The sequence below is a fragment of the Alosa pseudoharengus genome, unplaced genomic scaffold (genome assembly GCF_046254945.1).
Source record: "Alosa pseudoharengus isolate Yale_2024_CS ecotype anadromous, Long Island Sound unplaced genomic scaffold, YU_APseudo_1.1 YU_APseudo_1.1_scf_21, whole genome shotgun sequence".
Lineage (NCBI taxonomy): Eukaryota > Metazoa > Chordata > Actinopteri > Clupeiformes > Clupeidae > Alosa > Alosa pseudoharengus.
Genome location: NW_027468674.1, coordinates 24,094,140 through 24,114,021, shown reverse-complemented (window position 1 = coordinate 24,114,021; position 19,882 = coordinate 24,094,140). Strand labels below are relative to the sequence as shown.

The window sequence follows — 19,882 nt, the reverse complement described above, 5'->3', positions numbered from 1 at the left end:
GTACGCACATACACACACACACACACACACGCGCGCACATACACACACACACGCACGCACACGCACACACACGCACATACACACGCACATACAGAATGAAATGGACAGATAACATTATGAGTAGATATCACCTCAGTGAATGTCGATGCACATTGAGGTTGCTGAACACACAAAGACAGAGCGAGAGAGAGAAAAAGGGAGCATTTTTGCCTCGGAATGCAGCAGCAGCAGCAGCAGCAGCAGCAGCCGCATGGAGCGGCAGCGGCGAAGTGGCCCTCCACCTGCAGCTCTGCTGATCTCGCTCCACATGACGAGTGGATGACTGCGCTCTCTGTGCCAAGCCCCGCCGTAGGTAGGGCACGTCTTGCGTAAGCCTGCGCCAAAAACCTCGGCCCTCCTCACCCCGCGGCCAATCAAACAGGCCGGTTTTATATTCTCGCCATGCCTCCAGCAAGACGAGCGACCGCTGAACAACACCCCATTTATTGTCTCAACTCGTCTTATCGGGGATATTTATTATCTCCTAACTGGAGCTGATTTCACGGACTCTGTGCTTTTTTTGTTTGCATGCCATGTGGAGGCATTGGTCTCGCACGAGAGCTTTTGCACGCTTACTTTGTATTCATGCCACTCTGGGTTTAATGCCCGTGGACTGACTTGGCTCTTTCATGGCTGATTCCATTTTCACTGGGGCGAGCCTCTCTTTTTTTTTTTTTTTTTTTTCACTTGCGTCAGGAGCCATATCGGGCTGCACGCTCGCCGTTTCATGTAGTTGGTGCGGCGGCGGTTCCTTTTTCTGACCGCTGCCTGCTTCAGTGGCTACTCTGTGATCTTTCAATGTATTTAGATACCACTTCTCTGGTAGTTCCTTTTTCAGTTTTTTCCGCCTGTGATGTACTGCCTAGTCATACTGCCTTTTCCAGTGCCTCACTCTCTCTTACTCACACACACACACACACACATACACACTCAGTATACACTAAACATTGAGCACACATAGTTGAATACCAAAACCTCGTTTTTTTTTGTTTTGTTTAACCTTAGTTCTCTGCTCTCTCCCACAGTGTCAATAAATCTATTCTGAGCCCTCTCTGTTTTCCACCAGCATGTGCTGTTAAGCTAATAGAACTGGCCTCTCACAGCACCAAGGTCATGGGGTTGTTGGCCTGTCCAATATACTGTACACATACTGTATACACTATAGGCTGTCTATATGGTAAGATGGTCTAGGATACATCACCTACATCACCCCCCCCCCCCCCAGTCAGTTGTGTACAATCCATAGCTTAACCGTACTGAGCAATCAATAAATGCAGTTTATTCATCTCGCCAATTCAAATGCTGCAGTCATGTGAATGGCAGCCTGGGTCTGGAAATCCCGCAGCCTATAAATACACCTCCAAATCACTGTGCTGGTGGAGTCCCAGGGACTGTGGTCAGAACTGCAGCTCTCTGATAAAGTTTCACTTCTCTCTCTCTCTCTCTCTCTCTCTCTCTCTCTCTCTTTCTCTCTCTCTTTCTCTCTCTCTCTCTCATGCCACCACTGTGCCTCTGTTTCTCTCTCTCTCTCTTTCTCTTTCTCTTTCTGTGTCTATTATCTTATCACTTTCTGTGTCTGTTATCTTATCAGACAAATACATACCAGACGTAAGTCCAGCCCCCCCCCCCCTTGTAATCAGCTTTTAGTAGTGTTTGTGTGTGTCTGTGACTGTTTGTGCAAGTGCCAATTAAATGTTATGAGCTGCAGTGACCTTGTAAAGGATTTGTGAATGAAACTCAGAGGTCATGTTTGAGTGTTTGCTGCTTTGTCCAGCACATCACACTGTCCTGACCCTCAAGTTTTGTTACAGATAATACTCAGGCTATGCGTGTGTTAACAGTGCCAAGCCCTTCCCAGAGAATCTCTGTATCGAGGCCTCTTTGAAATCTACCGCTTCGAAAAAAAGTTTTCATCTGGTTCGTCTCCCGCTTCGAAGCTGTGATGTCTCAAGTCCCCTCTAAAACTCTGTGTCAGTCACTTGGTTGGAGATGGTGCTGTTACCACCACCCACACCATCCTGACAATGACTCACTATTTATATGACATGTTATTAACAGGGTTCCTACACAGTATGGAAAACCTGGAAAAGTATGGAATTTGATTTTAGTAATTTCCAGGTCTGGATAAGTATGGAAAAAAGAAATAAAGGTATGGAGAAATATTTGTGTTTCCAGACAATTGCATTTGCAGTACTAATCACTTCACTCGGGTAATAATGAATTATTCCTACTGTTGTGTAGCTTAACTCTCAGTCCCCATCGTCAAGATACAACTATGATAAAACTAAGATAGGCCTACAACTAAAAATGAACCAGCTAAATGGACGAATATTAAGGGTCATTTTTTAGTTCACTTCAGTTGTCCATACCTTTGTTTTCACCGAGTTATCCTAAACCAGATGTGGCCGCAATGTCGAGAATATGGTCAGAAAAATCTACCGAGAAGTTTGGAAATTTGAGTATGGAAAAAGTATGGAATTTTGAAATGGAAAATGTGTAGGAACCAGGGTAGGAATTTCACGGCGGCCACGTCGTTGCCCCTTGCGTTGGCCGTGAAGCCCCTTTGAAAATCATAGGTTTACAGGCCACGATGGCCTTGGTGCCCACTTCTTTCAATATTCTGCTTTGCGTCCTACTAATAGCGATTTTTATTTAGCCTGTGGCCTGTCAAAATAATCTTAGCATTCACAGCGCAAATTAATTTAGTCCTTTACGCAGTGGAGAAAGTAACAGCAAGAAAGAAAGTGCGTCCAAATTCACCCATTCTTCTCAGTTGAACTACTCGCGAAGTAGCCTATTCATCACACAGACATCACAAGTATCACATGAAAGAGCTTTTTCTCAGCTTTTAAACGATGTTAGCCGATAATTGCTGTGTTGAACGGTTCGCGAGAAAAGTAAATAATATAATTCAATTTAATCATACATTCTACTGAAGGTTTTGCGTCCATGATCTCCCTACCCATTCATCTCGGTGGAATACTTCACGAACCCGTCTTTTAACACACGACAAACCATACATCAGAATAAACAGCAGACCTTACCGAACACAAAGGTGTAAAGCAGTCCCCTGTACAGTTAGCCGTTCCAGAGTAATCCAGTTTTGAATTTGCAGTAAATTTTGACATGCATGGATGTCTCCAAATTTGGGCTTTAAGTTTTACAATGTGTTTAAATTGTTCAACATGATTTCATAACGGGCCAAATACAAAATAAATGTTACAAATATCGCCTAGATATTGGTAAATCAGAGGACAGCTGACTAAGAGTTTGTGAAAGTAGCCTGAATGATCACAAAATGCTAAGCATGCATCTATGCTATTTGAGTTTCTTAAAGCTGAGCTGTGCTTAAATTTAAATTGTTCAATACATGATTTCATAGCAGGCCAAATATAAAATAAATGTTATATATAGCCTAGATATCTGAAATTATTAGATGATCAGATGATTTACAGTTCTATGTAATTTCATGTTTTTGTAATGTTTCATACAGTGATGCAGGTCTACTGCAGTGAATAGGCTAAATACAACTTTGATCATTTTATAGCCTACTACTGTATAGTTAACTTTGGTCTTGGTGCCCTGACATGTGGCCTTTGTGCCCCCCACCAAATATGCCCAACTGAAGGCAAAGTGGCCTTGCCCCCAGAATGGTGAAATTCCAAGCCTGGTAGGAACCCTGTATTAATATAGAGTAGACACAATGTTGTGTTACTTCAGTATTATACTAATAGGTCAAGTAGAAATCTATATCATCATGCTTTGCTAACATGCTGGTAGGACAGAGCTGAGCTGAAGCCTGCTATATAGTGCGATATTATGCACTTCATGAAGATGCCTTTCTGCTGAGCCGATACTTACTTTAAAATCTTTCTCCTGTCTGATCATGAACACTTCTGAAGAGCGATCGATTTGGCCATTGTTACGTACCCTATCCAGGAGTCAGTAGTGTGGTTGTGATATGGTTGCCATGCGATGTTCAGGTATTTTCCCTTGAGGGGCATTCGTGCCTACTGGTTAGGGCTTCGGGCTTGGAGCCGAAGGGTTGCTGGTTCGATCCCCGACCAGTGTGAACAGCTGAAGTGCCCTTGAGCAAGGCACCTAACCCCTCACTGCTCCCTGAGTGCTGCTGTAGCAAGGCAGCTCACTGCTCCGGGTTAGTGTGTGCTTCACCTCACTATGTGCAGTGTGTGTTCACTAATTCACTGATGGGATAAATTCAGAGACCAAATTCCTTGTATACGCAAGTATACTTGGCCTACAAACCTGATTTACATTTTTCTGGTCATAGCTGGTGATGGTAGTGTTGCAGGCGAGGCGTCTCTTGATGGTTTATTATGTATCAGGCAATTGCGGACCACAAAATGTTTTTTGACATGGTCACTGTCTGGATAACTATTCCACAAAACATTTTCAGCACATCTGTCTGGAAAACTTCAAGGCTCCCCAAAGCTTCATCTCGCCACCACTACCCTCAGTTGTCCAAGAGCTTGGTGCAGGGCACTGGGGACACCTAGTGGCCTTCTTGCAGCAGTGCAACTATCAATGCATGCCAATCATGGGTAGGCAGGCTCCACCAAGACTCTTTGCCTCTGCCATTATTCCTTGGAGTTTAAACTGGTGCACAGCAAAGTTTAGATTTAATAATTGAACCAAAACTTTAAAACTGGTGCACAGCAAAGTTTAGATTTAATAATTGAACCAAAACTATGTACCATGTACTGTGATGTCTTCTATGCAGAGATCCTTGCCTTAGCGATTCTTTATAAGTAATAATAGGACTGTACCACCCAGTGTACAATCACTTGTTAGTATTATCTTATTTTGGACTTTTTAATAGCCCTTTGTGTATTTATTTGTCTATTTATTTATTCATTTATTCCATGTTTTATCTCTAGTTTTATGAGCATTGTAACCTTTTTTTTCCTGGCTTGTGTCTTACTGTCATCTTAACACCTCTACTATACCCCGCTTTTTAATTGAATTTTATTTGTCCATCTCTCTCCTTTGCTTTTTTGTAAGATAGCCTTACCTGTGAAGCACTTTGGGTCAACGTTGTTGTTGTTTTAAATGTGCTATATAAATAAAGTGACTTGATTTGACTTGTATTTTGTGCTTATTAATGTCAGACCTTTTTTCTGTCTTGCAGTTGGGAGATTGGAGGAGAGGGAGGCGGAGCTTAAGAGGGAGTACAATGCTCTCCACCAGAGACATACAGAGGTGAGAAATTTGTGTGTGTGTGTGTGTGTCGTTATGAAGCCAGAGGTGCATTTATATTTCTCAAACACAGGGAAGGGTTTGGGGTAAATGTGTTTCCTTTGAATTTTAATGTTTTATGTAAACAGCTTGCATTGTTAAATTTTTTATAATCTGAAAATGACAAGCAATAAGGCAATTTCCACAAACATTCACCTCGTATTTCTGAAACTGAATGCGCCTCTGGCTTCGCTAGTATTGCTTTGCATGCATACATTAATAAATGGTATGCATACCAAAACATGTGAAATGTGTGGATACATTTTGAGTTAAAATGATCAGGGGCGCGTTTCCCAAAACCATAGTTGCTAACTAAGTTAGCAACTTTCTTGGTTGCAATGCAATTTCCCATTGCCAACCAACTAAGTTGCTAGCAGGTTAGCAACTATGGTTTTGGGAAACACACCCCAGTGTAGTTAGCAATCAATGAAGGACATTAACCTGTGATGAGGGATGACCTGGTTGTCGATGCTGATCAAGTTGTTGTTTTGCATGTCTTCTTCAGATGATCCATAGCTACATGGAGCATTTGGAACGTACCAAAATGCAACAGATGGTGGTGGAGCCGATGGAAACGGGGACCCCTCCGACTAGAAAACGGTATGTGACCTATGGGTTTCCTCCCCTCTGCTGGCTAATACATGAGATTGCTGATCAGGAAACCCTGTGTTTGGATCTGACCCTACATGGCAGAATGTAAATTTGCATGTTGACTACAGAGATGATGATCATTTGCATCATTTGTTATTTTTGTCTTTTAATTGATGTTTTTGGCTCCTGCTGTCCTGTGTCGTTCAACCAATGACTACATCAGTGGAAACAGTAGCCTCAAATTAAAGATGACTACCTCCACACGTATCCCTCGTCTCCCACATCCAGGTGTGACACAGCAGTGAAATGTGTCGCCCAGTTCACAGGTTGCTGCTGGTCAAGTGTCAGGTTTGCCTCCTGAGTGGAATTGAGTTAGCAGAGCTCACAAGGTTAATTCATTCATTACAAAGGTTTTGTTTTTCAAGCTTTAAGTTCATGTTTTTTTAAGTTTAGTATTTAATTTAAGCAGTTCTTCGTCCTGGGGAAATGTTGTTGATGTCTGAAGTCAACAGCCAATCAAGTGCACCCCTTCTTTTGGTGCTCCCTTGGCTCTGAAATTAATGCCTAAGCCAGGGAGAACTTAAAAGTTGTCAAAGCAAAAAAACTCAATAAGACCAATTCACAATATTAAAGCCCCCCTTGGTAAGATTAGCTATATGTCCCCCTCTGCTGGAGAAGTTGTGCATTACACTACATTTCAAACTGGGGAAAAAACTAACCATAAAGCACATGTGGATTTGTTTACAAGCTAGCGAAATGGTTAGCATAAGTTCGGCAGAACAATGTGGACGTTACAAGGAAAGAAACATGATTTAAAACGTGTTTCTTGTTTCTCACTCATGTCAGTCCCAATGTTGCAAGGTTGGTTATCCGTCTGGGGACGCTAGCGGGGTCACCATTTTCAACAGAACAGGTTATTTAACCATCCAAATGATTTCTAAACGGTTTTGTTAGTTCTCCTTTAAAGAAACAGTTTCTAACATTCCATGTCACAATGTTTTGGATGCACGTACAGTGCAGTCCTTTAAACAACATTGTAAAGGAATAATACTCCAGCTTGTAATGGATGCAATTATGCCGCCAATGACACTCATTAATTGTCAAACTCAAACTGAATGTAACGTTTTATAGTAAATTAAATGAAAATATAGCTGCAAGCAGCAATGAGGGGGCCAAGCAGGCAGTTCAGCAGTCCAGAAGTCCAGATTTGCCATGCAACTCAATGCCGTGGCATCAGGCATATAGCATTAAGCAGTCACAACAAGTTCCATGTCAAACAACCCAAGATTGGCTGAGGTACAAGGTCAAGTTTCACATCAAAACATAACTGATTTTGTGTGGCTGAACCAGGGCTGAGTGTCACCGCCCCCTCACCCAGCCAACCCACCGCCGCAATCGCCCCTGCCCGTCCCACCCCGCCCCACCCTTGCACGCACGCATTAGAATTAACTGGATGGAACTCGCTGTCAACAGTTTCACATCAAAAATAAAAGATCGATTGAGATATGATCATGCTTGCTGTGATTTCAATGCCCCAATAGAGGTCAAAGGTCACCAAATTATTTGTGCATCATTAGGATGAACCAGATGGCTCTATGGGCTGCCATTGACCTCCATTGCAGAATAATGCAGCAACTACAGGCCAAAATACATTTTTGCCAATTACAGAGCCCCCTAGAGGTCAAAGGTCACCAAATTTCTTGAGTGTCCTCCTGGTGGGTCCTGAGGACCATGTACTAAGTATGGTTTTGATACATGAAAGCGTTGCTGAGATATGAGCTCACTTCCTGTTTGGCGGCTTCGCCGCAAATTTCGATTGGCTGTTACAGGCGAACGCTTCTATCAATTGTTCCAGAAAAAAATACACTGATAAGGCATGGTCTGAAGATGGTCTCTGCCAATTTTGGTGAGGATCAGCTGAAATTTGTGACTTGCGAATACTTATTCATGTTTTTGATTAAATTCAATATGGCGACCAAATCAATTACGATGACATCACAAGTTGGCATGGGTCAGCCTAAGGACCTTCCACAGTATTGTCAGACACCACTAGTGCGTTTTAATTCTAAGCACAATAGCAGCTACAGGCCAATAGGCATATTTCTTAATTACAGCGCCCCCTAGAGGTCAAAGGTCACCAGATTTTTTGAGTGCCCTACTGATGGGGTTATAAGTCCATGTACTAAGTTTGGTTATGACAGATGAAAGGGTTGCTGAGATATGAGCTCACTTCCTGTTTGGCGGCTTCGCCGCATATTTCGTTTGGCTGTTACGGGCAAACAGTTTTAGTTCCGAAGATGAAAATCGATAACTTTTGTGCGGCTTGGTCTGAAGATGTTATGTGCTAAGTTTCGTGAAAATCGGACAAACTATGTGAGGCGTGAAACTTTTTAAAGGTTTTTGACAAAATCCAAAATGGCGGAAAATCCATCATGGCGGAAATTGACGTCATAGGGTGCGTTGAACTCGGCTTGGTCAAAGGATTCCAACGATACCTCATTTTTGACAATCGGGCAAACGGGTCAAAAGTTACGTGCGTGAACGCACGTCCAACTTTGGCCTGTTGGTGGCGCTAGAGGGTTCGACAGGGAGGCATGAAACTTGGTGAAATAAAATATTGGAGTGTCCCCAATCAGTGTGCCAAATTTCACAACTTTTGACCAGACGGTTCTATGGGCTGCCATAGACTCCCATGGCGGAGGAAAGATGTTAAATAATAAATATAGCTGCAAGCAGCAATGTGGGGGCCAAGCAGGCAGTTCAGCAGGCCAGATTTGGCATGAAACTCAATGCCGTGGCATCAGGCATATAGCATCAAGCAGTCACAGCAAGTTCCATGTCAAACAACCCAAGAATGGCTGAGTTACAAGGTCAAGTTTCACATCAAAACATAACTGATTTTGTGGGGCTGAACCAGGGCTGAGTGTCGCCGCCCCCTCACCCAGCCAACTCACCGCTGCAATCGCCCCTGCCCGTCCCACCCTGCCCCACCCATGCACGCAATCATTAGAATTAATTGAATGGAACTTGCTGTATCAGTTTCACATCAAAAATAAAAGATCGATTGAGATATGATCGATCATGCTTGCTGTGATTTCAATGCCCCATAGAGGTCAAAGGTCACCAAATTATTTGTGCATCATCAGGATGAACCAGACGGTTCTATGGGCTGCCATTGACCTCCATTGCAGAATAATGCAGCAACTACAGGCCAAAATACATTTTTGCCATTTACAGAGCCCCCTAGAGGTCAAAGGTCACCAAATTTCTTGAGCGTCCCCCTCATTGGGTCCTGAGTGCATGGACTAAGTTTGGTTATGATAGATGAATGGGTTGCTGAGATATGAGCTCACTTCCTGTTTGGCGGCTTCGCCGCAAATTTCGATTGGATGTTACAGGCGAACGCTTCTGTCAATTGTTCCAGAAAAAAATACACTGATAAGGAATGGTCTGAAGATGGTCTCTGCCAATTTTGGTGAGGATCAGCTGAAATTTGTGACATGCGAATATTTATTCATGTTTTTGATTAAATCCAATATGGCGGCCGAATCAATTACGATGACATCACAAGTTGGCTTGGGTCGGCCTAAGGACTTCCAACAGTATTACCAGACACCACTAGTGCGTTTTAATTCTAAGCACAACAGCAGCTACAGGCCAAAATGCATTTTCACTAATTACAGCGCCCCCTAGAGGTCAAAGGTCACCAGATTTCTTGAGTGCCCTACAGATGGGGATATAAGTCCATGTACTAAGTTTGGTTATGACAGATGAAAGGGTTGCTGAGATATGAGCTCACTTCCTGTTTGGCGGCTTCGCCGCATATTTCGTTTGGCTGTTACGGGAAAACGGTTTTAGTTCCGAAGATGAAAATCGATAACTTTTGTGCGGCTTGGTCTGAAGATGTTATGTGCTAAGTTTCGTGAAAATCGGACAAACTATGTGAGGCGTGAAACTTTTTAAAGGTTTTTGACAAAATCCAAAATGGCGGAAAATCCATCATGGCGGAAATTGACGTCATAGAGTGCGTTGAACTCGGCTTGGTCCAAGGATTCCAACGATACCAAATTTTTGACAATCGGGCAAACGGGTCAAAAGTTACGTGCGTGAACGCACATCCAACTTTGGCCTGTTGGTGGCGCTAGAGGGTTCGACAGGGAGGCATGAAACTTGGTGAAATAAAATATTGGAGTGTCCCCAATCAGTGTGCCAAATTTCACAACTTTTTACCAGACGGTTCTATGGGCTGCCATAGACTCCAATGGCAGAGGAAAGATGTTAAATAATAATAATAAATATAACCGCAAGCGGTGATTTACGGGGTCCGAGCAAAACGAACATGATGGCATAGCTTTTTAGTTTTACATATGCTTTGATTGTTTGGGCACAATTGTTCAAAAGAAACGTGATCGGATTTCGGTTATCGGATTTCAGTTACCGGATTTCAGCTATCGGATTGGATCAAATCTTGAAAATGGGTTGTTCAAAGGGAAACAAGGATCCTGAAATTGGATTAGATCACATAATCTATTCTTGGTTTTGATCTGGATAAAACCTTCACTTTGTGTCGTTCAACACTTTTGAGTTGGATTGGAATAAATTTGATGCATAAAATTAGGATTACCCTGTGCTGTAACATTATAGTGTGCTAACCTCCACAACCCAACAGTATTCTAACAATACTTGATTCTACAGGACTATTTATTTGTTGTGGATAAGATGAAGGGTTTGATAATGGAAGGCAGTGTTTCCCACAGAATTGAATTGTATTTGTGGTGGTGGGTTCTGTGTCGGAGTCAATAAGATAAACAGCGTATAATTATGCAGTTATACTTGCCTTGCACTACAAGTCCATATTGACAAGTAGCTGTAATGCTGTAATGTTATAGTGTGCTAACCTCCACAACCCAACAGCATTCTATTCTAGTATGCTAACCTCCACAACCCAACAGTATTTTAACACTAATGCTTCAGGTGGGATTTGAACACTCAACATAAGGATGACCAGTACAAGGCATTATCCCACTAAGCCACTGTCAATCCTACATCTTTGCCAGTCACATTCACATGCTGAAAATGTGTATTGGTAAACACACAAGAAAAACTCCAAGTATACATTTGACAATAAAATGAAGGGCTTTCCTGAAAGAGAACACCTGAAAACGTTTGGAAATTCTGGGACAATTAGACATTTGTAGAGAAGAACAGTAATGGATGAAATATAAAAATGATAGACTTAATGATGAAGGAAAAATAGTAAACAAAGAAGTTCCCCTATATGTCTTCGAGTGTGTCGGCATTCTGATTCTTGGCAACTAATGAGTGTTAATGTTGATTGCCTGATGTCATTCAGGTGCTGTTCAATGGTGTGACTCTTCAATAACCAATAGCATGTGCATCTTGAGCCTAAAGCTCTAGCAGGATTCGAACTCTCAACCTAACAAACACCAGCACTAGGCATTATCCCTCTGAGCCACTAACAATCCGACATATTAGGCAGTCACATTCACATGGTGAAAATGTGTGTTGGTAAACACACAAGAAAAACTCCAAGTATACATTTGACAATAAAATGAAGGGCTTTCCTGAAAGAGTACACCTGAAAACTTTTGGATATTCTGGGGCAATTAGACATTTATAGAGAAGAACAGTAATGGATGAAATATAAATATGATAGACTTAATGATGAAGGAAAAATAGTAAACAAAGAAGTTCCCCTATATGTCATAGAGTGTGTCGGCATTCTGATTCTTGGCAACTAATGAGTGTGAATGTTAATTGTCTGATGTCATTCAGGTGCTGTTCAATAGTGTGAATCTTCAATAACCAATAGCATGTGCATCTTGAGCCTAAAGCTCTAGCAGGATTCGAACTCTCAACCTAACAAACACCAGCACTAGACATTAACCCACTCTGCCACTGACAATCATACACATTCAGCAGTCACATTCAAATGGTGAAAATGTGTGTTGGTAAACACACAAGAAAAACTCCAAGTATACATTTGACAATAAAATGAAGGGCTTTCCTGAAAGAGTACACCTGAAAACTTTTGGATATTCTGGGGCAATTAGACATTTATAGAGAAGAACAGTAATGGATGAAATATAAATATGATAGACTTAATGATGAAGGAAAAATAGTAAACAAAGAAGTTCCCCTATATGTCATAGAGTGTGTCGGCATTCTGATTCTTGGCAACTAATGAGTGTGAATGTTAATTGTCTGATGTCATTCAGGTGCTGTTCAATAGTGTGAATCTTCAATAACCAATAGCATGTGCATCTTGAGCCTAAAGCTCTAGCAGGATTCGAACTCTCAACCTAACAAACACCAGCACTAGGCATTATCCCACTCAGCCACTGACAATCATACACATTGAGCAGTCACATTCAAATGGTGAAAATGTGTGTTGGCAAACACACAACATCAAGAAAATTCCTAGCATACATTTGACAATAGAATTAAGGGCTTTATAAAAAAGAGTACATATCTGAAAATGTGCACTGTTAATGGTATCCACCTAATGATGGTTGTATGGTTGTTATCCAAGAAAAAAAAATTACTCATATAGGAATATAGGTGATATAGGAGAAATGGGCTGAGTGGTCGAACTTTATTGGCCTATATCTCTGAAATGGAACAACGTATCCAAATTCTTTTGATAACTTTTGTGAGGCTTTGTCTATACATTGTCTGTGAGAATTTTGGTGAAGATTTGATAATTTTTGAAGCCTGTGAAACTTTTTATGATGTTTGGCTTTTCTCTGAAATTGTGGCAAAAGTAAACATTTTTAGAGCATAAGACCAGGGTGAAAAAGATGCATCTGAATGTAGAGATTAATATGATTAAAGAATTTTGAGTCTAGGTGAATCTGGTAAGGAGAAATAAGCGTTTTTGACAAGAGCGCCACCTTTGGGTGCAGTACCCCAAATTTGGGTTATGGGTAGTGGGGGGTACTGGTAACAATACTTGAAAATGTCAAGTTTCTAGGACTTACGGTTTATAGGAATATAGGTGATCTAGGAAAAAAGGCCTAAGTGGTCTAACTTTATTGGCCTATATCTCTGAAATGGAACAAAATATCAAAATTCTGAGCGATAACTTTTGTGAGGCTTGGTCTAAACATTGTCTGTGAGAATTTTGGTGAAGATTCGATTATTTTTGAAGAGTGTGAAACTTTTTATAATGTTTGGCTTTTCCATGAAATTGTGGAAAAAGTAAACATTTGTAGACCATAAGACCAGGGCCAAAAAGATGCATCTGAGTTTAGAGATTAATATTCTGAAAGAATTTTGAGTCTAGGTGAATCTGGTAAGGAGAAATAAGCATAATTATCTTTTTTTTTCAATAGCGCCACCTTTGGGTGCAGTACCCCAAATTTTGGGTTATGGGTAGAGGGGGGTACTGGTAACCATACCTGAAAATTTCAAGAGTTTTGGAGTTACGGTTTAGGCTGCAGTATGATTTTTACAGAATTTTGGCCAAAAAATGAACGGTACAGAAACAATAGGGTTCCTGCAGCTACGCTGCTCGGACCCCTAATAATAATAATAAGAAAAAATAGAAACACAATGGGTGCCTTCGCAGCTTCGCTGCTTGGCCCCCAATAAATATAACCGCAAGCGGTGATTTACGGGGTCCGAGCAAAACGAACATGATAGCATAGCTTTTTAGTTTTATATATGCTTTGATTGTTTGGGCACAATTGTTCAAAAGAAACGTGATCGGATTTCGGTTATCGGATTTCAGTTACCGGATTTCAGCTATCGGATTGGATCAAATCTTGAAAATGGGTTGTTCAAAGGGAAACAAGGATCCTGAAATTGGATTAGATCACATAATCTATTCTTGGTTTTGATCTGGATAAAACCTTCACTTTGTGTCGTTCAAAACTTTTGAGTTGGATTGGAATAAATTTGATGCATAAAATTAGGATTACCCTGTGCTTTAGTGTGCTAACCTCCACAACCCAACAGTATTCTAACAATACTTGATTCTACAGGACTATTTATTTGTTGTGGATAAGATGAAGGGTTTGATAATGGAAGGCAGTGTTTCCCACAGAATTGAATTGTATTTGTGGTGGTGGGTTCTGTGTCGGAGTCAATAAGATAAACAGCGTATAATTATACAGTTATACTTGCCTTGCACTACAAGTCCATATTGACAAGTAGCTGTAATGCTGTAATGTTATAGTGTGCTAACCTCCACAACCCAACAGCATTCTATTCTAGTATGCTAACCTCCACAACCCAACAGTATTTTAACACTAATGCTTCAGGTTGGATTTGAACTCTCAACATAAGGATGACCAGTACAAGGCATTATCCCACTAAGCCACTGTCAATCCTACATCTTTGCCAGTCACATTCACATGGTGAAAATGTGTATTGGTAAACACACAAGAAAAACTCCAAGTATACATTTGACAATAAAATGAAGGGCTTTCCTGAAAGAGAACACCTGAAAACGTTTGGAAATTCTGGGACAATTAGACATTTGTAGAGAAGAACAGTAATGGATGAAATATAAATATGATAGACTTAATGATGAAGGAAAAATAGTAAACAAAGAAGTTCCCCTATATGTTTTCGAGTGTGTCGGCATTCTGATTCTTGGCAACTAATGAGTGTGAATGTTGATTGCCTGATGTCATTCAGGTGCTGTTCAATGGTGTGACTCTTCAATAACCAATAGCATGTGCATATTGAGCCTAAAGCTCTAGCAGGATTCGAACTCTCAACCTAACAAACACCAGCACTAGGCATTATCCCTCTGAGCCACTAACAATCCGACATAATAGGCAGTCACATTCACATGGTGAAAATGTGTGTTGGTAAACACACAAGAAAAACTCCAAGTATACATTTGACAATAAAATGAAGGGCTTTCCTGAAAGCGTACACCTGAAAACTTTTGGATATTCTGGGGCAATTAGACATGTATGGAGAAGAACATTAATGGATGAAATATAAATATGATAGACTTAATGATGAAGGAAAAATAGTAAACAAAGAAGTGTGAATGTTAATTGCCTGATGTCATTCAGGTGCTGTTCAATGGTGTCAATCTTCAATAACCAATAGCATGTGCATCTTGAGCTTCAAGCTCTAGCAGGATTCGAACTCTCAACCTAACAAACACCAGCAGTGTGTAATGAGTGTGAATGTTAATTGCCTGATGTCATTCAGGTGCTGTTCAATGGTGTGACTCAGAAGGCTCAATGGTATGGAGTGATTACACGGAGATGGCAGGTTTCGGTGCAACACAAGTTAACTTTATTTGAGTTTCAATTCATCTGTTCTTTTGTTCTTTACTTGTATGTGTGCTGCATCAAAGAGGAAACAAACAGAAAATGGAGTAATCAGTGAAATGGGGTAAATCAGTACAGATCCCAACTCACAAACAAACCAATTGACATTTGAACAAAAAACTGAAATCATATGGCTATATAAGGTACAACTAAACAATACTTGACATCCCAAGTCAACCAACATCACCTAATCATCTCTCACATGGGACTCCAACACACCAAACCAACAAACAAAGACCTTAACTTTACACATGATGGCAGAGCTACTCTACAAACTGATAAACATCACAAAAGTCATAGTGAGGGTGATTAAAGTGATGACTTACGTTAACTCAAAGACGCACACAGAGCAGGACACACTGGAGTGCTGGGTTGAGATGAACAAAAGAGCGAACTGAGGGCGAGCAAACAATTTATCCTGGTCTGAGCCCCTGCTCCGGAGCTACAGGGTTTCCCAGCAGGTAAACTTTGGAAAGATTTGCAAAGATTTGGAAAAGATTTTTGAAAGACTACAGTCTCAGACCCTCTCACATCTAAAGACAAGTAGTAGAGTTTTAAGTCACAGACTATGATTTTGCAATGACTAGGGATCTTGCAGGGTCACTATTTACAAGACTGCAACACGATTCCTTTAAATTATTACCCATTGTGCAATAGATAAACAGGAACTGAAAATTATAGCCTACTAAACTCAAAGTCATATTTTCGTGTTTCTGCAGCATTGTTTCATGCGTGACATCCTTAACCGATATAGAGTTGTTCTGTCAAGTGGAAGAGCCGACTAAATATGTATAAGAAATGACAAATATTATAAGAATAACAAATAATTATAGCCTACAGCTTATACAGTAATACTTGCCTTGCACTACAAGTCCATATTGACAAGTAGCTGTAATGTTATAGTGTGTTAACCTCCACAACCCAACAGCATTCTATTGTAGTATGCGAACATCCACAACCCACTAATGCCTCAAGTGGGATTTGAACTCTCAACCTAAGGATCACCAGTACAAGGCATTATCCCACTGAGCCACTGTCAATCCTACATGTTGGCCAGTCACATTCACATGGTGAAAATGTGTATTGGTAAACACACAAGAAAAACTCCAAGCATGGAGGGGCGATTAGACATTTGTAGAGATGAACACTAATAGATTAAATATAAATATGATAGACTTAATGATGAAGGAAAAATAGTAAACAAAGAAGTTCCCCTGAATGTCATAGAGTGTCTCGGCATTCTGATTCTTGGCAACTGATGAGTGTGAATGTTGATTGCCTGATGTCATTCAGGTGCTGTTCAATGGTGTGAATCTTCAATAACCAATAGTATTCGAGCTAGAGCCTAAAGCACTACCGGGGATTCGAACCCTCAACCTAACAAACACCAGCACTAGGCATTATCCCACTGAGCCACTGACAATCATACACATTCAGCAGTCACATTCAAATGGTGAAAATGTGTGTTGGTAAACACACAAGAAAAACTCCAAGTATACATTTGACAATAAAATGAAGGGCTTTCCTGAAAGAGCACACCTGAAAACTTTTGGATATTCTGGGGCAATTAGACATTTATAGGGAAGAACAGTAATGGATGAAATATAAATATGATAGACTTAATGATGAAGGAAAAATAGTAAACAAAGAAGTTCCCCTATATGTCATAGAGTGTGTCGGCATTCTGATTCTTGGCAACTAATGAGTGTGAATGTTAATTGTCTGATGTCATTCAGGTGCTGTTCAATAGTGTGAATCTTCAATAACCAATAGCATGTGCATCTTGAGCCTAAAGCTCTAGCAGGATTCGAACTCTCAACCTAACAAACACCAGCACTAGGCATTATCCCACTCTGCCACTGACAATCATACACATTGAGCAGTCACATTCAAATGGTGAAAATGTGTGTTGGCAAACACACAACATCAAGAAAATTCCTAGCATACATTTGACAATAGAATTAAGGGCTTTATAAAAAAGAGTACATATCTGAAAATGTGCACTGTTAATGGTATCCACCTAATGATGGTTGTATGGTTGTTATCCAAGAAAAAAAATTACTCATATAGGAATATAGGTGATATAGGAGAAATGGGCTGAGTGGTCGAACTTTATTGGCCTATATCTCTGAAATGGAACAACGTATCCAAATTCTTTTGATAACTTTTGTGAGGCTTAGTCTAAACATTGTCTGTGAGAATTTTGGTGAAGATTTGATAATTTTTGAAGCCTGTGAAACTTTTTATGATGTTTGGCTTTTCTCTGAAATTGTGGCAAAAGTAAACATTTTTAGAGCATAAGACCAGGGTGAAAAAGATGCATCTGAATGTAGAGATTAATATGATGAAAGAATTTTGAGTCTAGGTGAATCTGGTAAGGAGAAATAAGCGTTTTTGACAAGAGCGCCACCTTTGGGTGCAGTACCCCAAATTTGGGTTATGGGTAGTGGGGGTTACTGGTAACAATACTTGAAAATGTCAAGTTTCTAGGACTTACGGTTTATAGGAATATAGGTGATCTAGGAAAAAAGGCCTAAGTGGTCTAACTTTATTGGCCTATATCTCTGAAATGGAACAAAATATCAAAATTCTGAGCGATAACTTTTGTGAGGCTTGGTCTAAACATTGTCTGTGAGAATTTTGGTGAAGATTCGATTATTTTTGAAGAGTGTGAAACTTTTTATAATGTTTGGCTTTTCCATGAAATTGTGGAAAAAGTAAACATTTGTAGACCATAAGACCAGGGCCAAAAAGATGCATCTGAGTTTAGAGATTAATATTCTGAAGGAATTTTGAGTCTAGGTGAATCTGGTAAGGAGAAATAAGCATAATTAACTTTTTTTTTCAATAGCGCCACCTTTGGGTGCAGTACCCCAAATTTTGGGTTATGGGTAGAGGGGGGTACTGGTAACCATACCTGAAAATTTCAAGAGTTTTGGAGTTACGGTTTAGGCTGCAGTATGACTTTTACAGAATTTTGGCCAAAAAATGAACGGTACAGAAACAATAGGGTTCCTGCAGCTACGCTGCTCGGACCCCTAATAATAGTAAGAATTCATAGAAACACTAAGGGTTGCCCTGCAGCTTCGCTGCTTGGCCCCCAAATATAGCTGCAAGCAGCAATGTGGGGGCCAAGCAGACAGGCCAGATTTGCCATGTAAGTCAATGCCGTTGCATCAGACATATAGCCTTAAGCAGTCACAGCAAGTTCCATGCCATACAACCCAAGATTGGCTGAGTTACAAGGTCAAGTTTCACATCAAAACATAACTGATTTTGTGGAGCTGAACCAGGGCTGAGTGTCGCCGCCCCCTCCCCCAGCCAGCCCACCGCCGCAACCGCCCCTGCCCATCCCACCCCGCCCCACCCTTGCACGCACGCTTTAGAATGAACTGGATGGAACTTGCTGTCATCAGTTTCACATCAAAAATTAAAGATTGACTGAGATATGATCACACTTGCTGTGATTTAAATATAGAGGTCAAAAATTGACGTCATAGGGTGTGTTGAACTCGGCTTGGCCCAAGGATTCCAATGATACCTCATTTTGCCATTCGGGTCAACAGGTCAAAAGTTACGTCCGTGAACAAAAATCCAACTTTGGCCTGTTGGTGGCGCTAGAGCGCTTGAGGTGCCGGCATGAAACTTGGTGAAATGAATTATTGGACTGTCCCCAATTAGTGTGCAAAATTTTATAACTTTTTACCAGACGGTTCTATGGGCTGCCATTGACTTCCATTGCAAAATAATGCGCATCAGCAACTACTGGCCAAAATGCATTTTTGTCAATTACGGAGCCCCCTAGAGGTCAAATGTCACCAAATTTCTTGAGCGTCCTGCCGATGGGGTCGGAGGTACATGTACTAAGTTTGGTTTTGATACATGAAAGCGTTGCTGAGATATGAAATCACTTCCTGTTTGGCGGCTTCGCCACAAATTTCGATTGGCTGGTACCGGCCAATGCTTCTTTCAATTGTTCCAGAAATCAATGCACTCATCATGCATGGTCTGAAGATGGTCTCTGCCAATTTTGGTGAGGATCCGCTGAAATTTGTGACCTGCGAAAACTTGTACGTGTTTTTGATTAAATCCAATATGGCGGCCGAATCAATTACGATGACATCACAAGTTGGCTTGGGTCAGCCTAAGGACCTCCAACAGTATTACCAGACACCACTAGTGCGTTTTAATTCTAAGCACAACTGCAGCTACAGGCCAAAACGCATGTTTCTTAATTACAGCGCCCCCTAGAGGTCAAAGGTCACCAGATTTCTTGAGCGTCCCCCTGATTGGGTCCTGAGTCCATGGACTAAGTTTGGTTATGATAGATCAATGGGTTGCTGAGATATGAGCTCACTTCCTGTTTGGAGGCTTCGATACAAATTTCGATTGGCTGTTACGCGCGAACGGTTTTAGTTCCGGAGACAAAAAGCAATGCATTAATGAGGCATGGTCTGTAGATGATATCTGTGAAGTTTGGTGTCGATTGGACAAAATATGTGACCCCTGATACATTTTAAGTGATTTTGATGAAATCCAAAATGGCGGAAAATCCATCATGGCGGAAAATGACGTCATAGGGTGCGTTGAACTCGGCTTGGTCCAACGATTCCAACGATACCTCATTTGTGACAATCGGGCATACGGGTCAAAAGTTACGTGCGTGAACGCAAGTCCAA

The 19,882-nt window shown here is 41.0% G+C and overlaps 1 protein-coding gene across 1 annotated transcript in view; it reads left to right on the top strand.

Annotated features, from left to right (window-relative positions):
• The window catches only part of spag9b (sperm associated antigen 9b), an 81,822-nt gene that overhangs the window by 21,047 nt on the left and 40,893 nt on the right, over nucleotides 1-19,882 (top strand). Inside the window, exons 3-4 of the mRNA XM_076298235.1 lie at nucleotides 5,189-5,259; nucleotides 5,801-5,895. Of these exons, the coding sequence (XP_076154350.1) occupies nucleotides 5,189-5,259; nucleotides 5,801-5,895 (166 nt within the window). The remainder of the gene's footprint in view (nucleotides 1-5,188; nucleotides 5,260-5,800; nucleotides 5,896-19,882) is intronic.